Here is a 3,903-nt window from a genome sequence, read left to right as displayed (position 1 = left end):
GAATGCCACAGATTCATCCAGTGAAATGTTAAAAGGGTTGGCGTAATAAGCAAATGCTTCAGCCAATACCTTTTGATTAGCCTTGTCTCATGCTTTCTTGCTTTGTGGTAGATCTTTGTTCTGTCTTCACTGAGATATTTGAATGGTAATCAATAAAATCAAATCAAATTAGACCGTCGGCGTGAACAGCTGCTTTAAGAACAGATGAGTAAAATATTTTTAACACACCAAATATTCACATGGATTTTACACGTCCAGTAGGCTTGGGCGATATGCAAAAGTTTATACCCGACAATCGTCAGTCCAATAATCAATGATGGGCAATATATTTGCACATGTGCAGATTTTTTGATGGGCAAAGCAATGTAATCATGCACGGACTGATTTGCACGTTTACAACACAGAAGAACTCCAACTAATTTCCCCCCCAAGAAATTAGGGCTGTCAGCGTTAATGCGGTCATCACTATTAACACGATTAAAATTTTTAACGCGCTCAACCCATCTGGAGCGCAGAATGAACAAACCTTGGACAAACTGCCCGAAATGCATTGACAGATTCATTTCAGGGATTTTGACTCAGACTGTGCTCCAGATGGGTTAATTTTTCCTGTTGACTGCTTCTATTAGATCCACCATTTAACTTACTCAAATAAATAAATAAATTGTAAAAACGATCAACGATGGGCTTAGCCTTATGTCGAGAGTCAATATATTCGGCCAGTCACCCAACCCTAACGTCCAGCCTCAAGCTGATAGGCGTCAATCTGTGTTCTTGATTGTCTTTAGATCGTGGCACAATATCTTACTTCTTGAGATTTTTTTTAGCCTGCTTCACTTTTTCAGATAGACTCTAAAAGTCTTGTTCTGGCTGTGATCAGGCCTGGGTGTGGTTATCTGAAATTAAACTCAGCTTTCCAAAGAACTTGGTTAATCATAGTTAATTTAATAGTATTTTCACACCTGTGCTATTTAGGCTATTTCGATCAAACTCTTGTTCATTTCCCCCCTCAGTGCAGTTTGTTTTTTGCAGATTTGGACTTGTTATTGTTCCAAGCGAACTCCAGAGTGGTTCGTTTACAGTGTGAACATGATCTGACCTCGATCTGAACCAACTACCAGGTGTATGTTACAAGTCTGAGCTAAAAAAAATATAAAAAAATAAATAAAAAAAACCTCCTGTAGAGGAACTATAGATGTGCAAAGGTCTGTACGGGCTAGCCCCTAGCAGTATTGTGTTCTCCAATAGTCTAGAACATAGCACCTTCTTCCTGCTGCCACAGACACATCTGGCCAATAAGCCGACTGAACAGTCTCATGTGGTTTGTAGTAAGGCATTTGGTGCAAAAACAAACCAGATCATTAGGAATAGATCCAAGTGTAAGAACTCATCATTTACAGGTGTGAAAACACCCCAAAGTTTAAGAATTGTGGGTGGGGCTTTTTCCACATAGAGCCAGGTAGGGTTGGACAGCTTTTGTCTAATACTAAAATCTGTTTGATGATCTGAAACATGTCAGTGTGACAAATATGCCAAACTCCATCCTTACACAGCTCCTCTGTGACTTACTATGTCCTTCAGGGCCTGCGTGATGGTCTGACTTGTGTTCCCTCCTTTCATAATCATGGCACTCTTCACATCTTCAGTCAATTTGGGTGCTCTGCTCTCCAAGAAGCGTTTTGAGCGCTTTGTCTTCGGTTTTCTGAGGAAGAAAACACAAGGGAATATAAGAAAGATGACAAACTGCACACAAGGCAAACTATCAGAAAATCAAACCGGTATTTCTGATTGGTTGATGACCTAAAAATGTACGTCAATTAGCCAATACAGATATTGTTTCTGTTCATCTTGTTTCCGATCTTCCTCTTTCTTTCAGAGACACAGGGAAATCATCTTCATAAAATAACTTCACTGTCTGAATGTCTTCTAGCTTGACAACAAACTATCTTAAAACTTAGAGCATTGTTTCAGAGAGCAGCCCTGATGTGAATCAATACATCTGCCAATACATTAATAGATGCCTAAGAATAATGCTATGTTTAGAATAGAGACTTTATGTGCACAGCGCTGAAGAAATATTAACCAAACTTGTATGCAATGCCAGTATGTACCAAAACATAATGCACTGAAAGTAAGATGGTAACCTTAAAAAGTTTAGTTTCAGCAGAGAGACTGGATACAAAAACAAGACATTTAAATGAGTTTGTTATTAATTATATTAATATGATTGCCTTAAACATAAAATACTCAAATCGAGTGTAACTCAGACCGTTAGACCCTGAATTTTAGGCATAACACCACTAATCTCACAGCACATTAAAGACGAACATGAGGCTGAGAGATAGGGAAATCGATTTGATTATGCGCTTATGTAGAAATATGGGGTGTCTCCAAATCCTTTGTGGCATCTGAAGATCGGACAATGAGATGCCACAGAGGCATGGCACAGGGAGATGCCACAGAGGCATGGCACAGGGAGATGCCACAGAGGCATGCCGATTCCACGACGGAGCTAGTTGCAGTTAGCCGACAGCTAAAGGTTAGAAGCTTTGCCATAAACAGCACATTCATAAAACGATACATAGCAACACTTCCCAGGCCCCCCAAAGCGAGAGTCCACACTTACATTACAGAATCCAACTGCGTCATTGTATATGTATTTTTATTCCTAATCGCTAACGACCACACTAATTAAGAAACACGTGAAAACGACAAGAGCGACGATTTTCTTCTTCGATCATATTTAACAAAAGAAACCCAACTCAAAATACTGCCATCAAGTGGTCATCTGCTGATGGCCTTTTAAACTCTGAAGGCAGATCCCATCCCCATATCTGATCAGACTGTACAAGAAGTTCAGATTGTCATTTCTCACTCCAAAAACAAAAAATCTCCTGGAATAGAGTGCCTCTTGACTAAATTTTCAAATTCAAATTTTATTTGTCACGTACACAGTCATACACAGTACGATATGTAGTGAAATGCTTGGACAACTGCTCGTGACCTAAAGAAAACAAAAAAGGAAAAGGCTATGAATAAGATAGGAAATAAATATGAAAAATTAAAAAGGGTAAATTTAACTAGGAAGGAATAAAATATAAATTAAGGTTAAAAATGAAATAACTGTACAACACAAATTAGAATGAAGGGTAAATTTAACTGGGAAGAATAAGATAAAATATATAAATTAAAGTTGAAAATAAAATAACTGTACAACAAAATACACAATACACAATATAGAACTATATAAGAATGTATGAAGAAATCTAAATATAAATAAATATATACATAATAACAGCAGCTGTACAAGTATTAACCGGAAATGAAGAATATAGTGACCAGTGTTGTGCAAAAAGACAATGTGTGCAAAAACAATGTCCAGAAAGTCCAGTGTGTGTGTAAGAACTGTATGTGTGGGTCAGTACTGTGTGGTGGTGTGATTGAGAGACCGTATCGCCTGCGGGAAGAAGCTCCTCCTCAGTCTCTCTGTGTTGGTCTTCAGGGAGCGGAATCGCTTTCCTGACCTCAACAGAGAGAACAGTCTGTTGTTGGGATGGCTGAGGTCCTTCACGATCTTCCTGGCCTTGGTCCAGCACCGCCTGCTGTAGATTGAGTGCAGGTCAGGGAGCTCGGAGCGGATGGTGCGCTCAGCTGACCGCACAACCCTCTGTAGAGCTCGTCTGTCCTGCATGGTGCTGTTCCCGAACCAGGTTAAGATGTTTCCCGCCAGGATGCTCTCTATGGTGCACGAGTAAAAGTTCCTGAGCACCTTGGAGGGCAGTTGGAAGTCTCTCAAGCGTCTGAGGTGGTAGAGACGCTGTCGGGCCTTTTTCACCACGGTGTTGATGTGACAGGACCATGACAGGTCCTGCGTGATGTGATATTTTATACATTATTATATAT

General features: G+C 39.8%; 1 protein-coding gene across 1 annotated transcript in view; it reads right to left on the bottom strand.

The window, feature by feature from the left end:
- rpf2 (ribosome production factor 2 homolog) overlaps window positions 1-2,756 on the bottom strand; it is a 7,743-nt gene extending 4,987 nt beyond the window's left edge. The window contains exons 1-2 of the mRNA XM_085432882.1: window positions 2,627-2,756; window positions 1,570-1,702 (exon numbers count right to left, since the gene is read on the bottom strand). Coding sequence (XP_085289008.1) covers window positions 1,570-1,702; window positions 2,627-2,649 — 156 coding nt within the window. The 5' untranslated portion in view covers window positions 2,650-2,756. The remainder of the gene's footprint in view (window positions 1-1,569; window positions 1,703-2,626) is intronic.
- Window positions 2,757-3,903: the final 1,147 nt, after the last annotated feature.

This window comes from Copadichromis virginalis, linkage group LG15 (assembly GCF_057382275.1).
Source record: "Copadichromis virginalis isolate Kocher_CV1m ecotype Utaka linkage group LG15, C_Virginalis_male_GT1.1, whole genome shotgun sequence".
NCBI lineage: Eukaryota > Metazoa > Chordata > Actinopteri > Cichliformes > Cichlidae > Copadichromis > Copadichromis virginalis.
The sequence above is the reverse complement of the archived record's forward strand: the minus strand, read 5'-3'. Positions and strand labels throughout refer to the sequence as shown.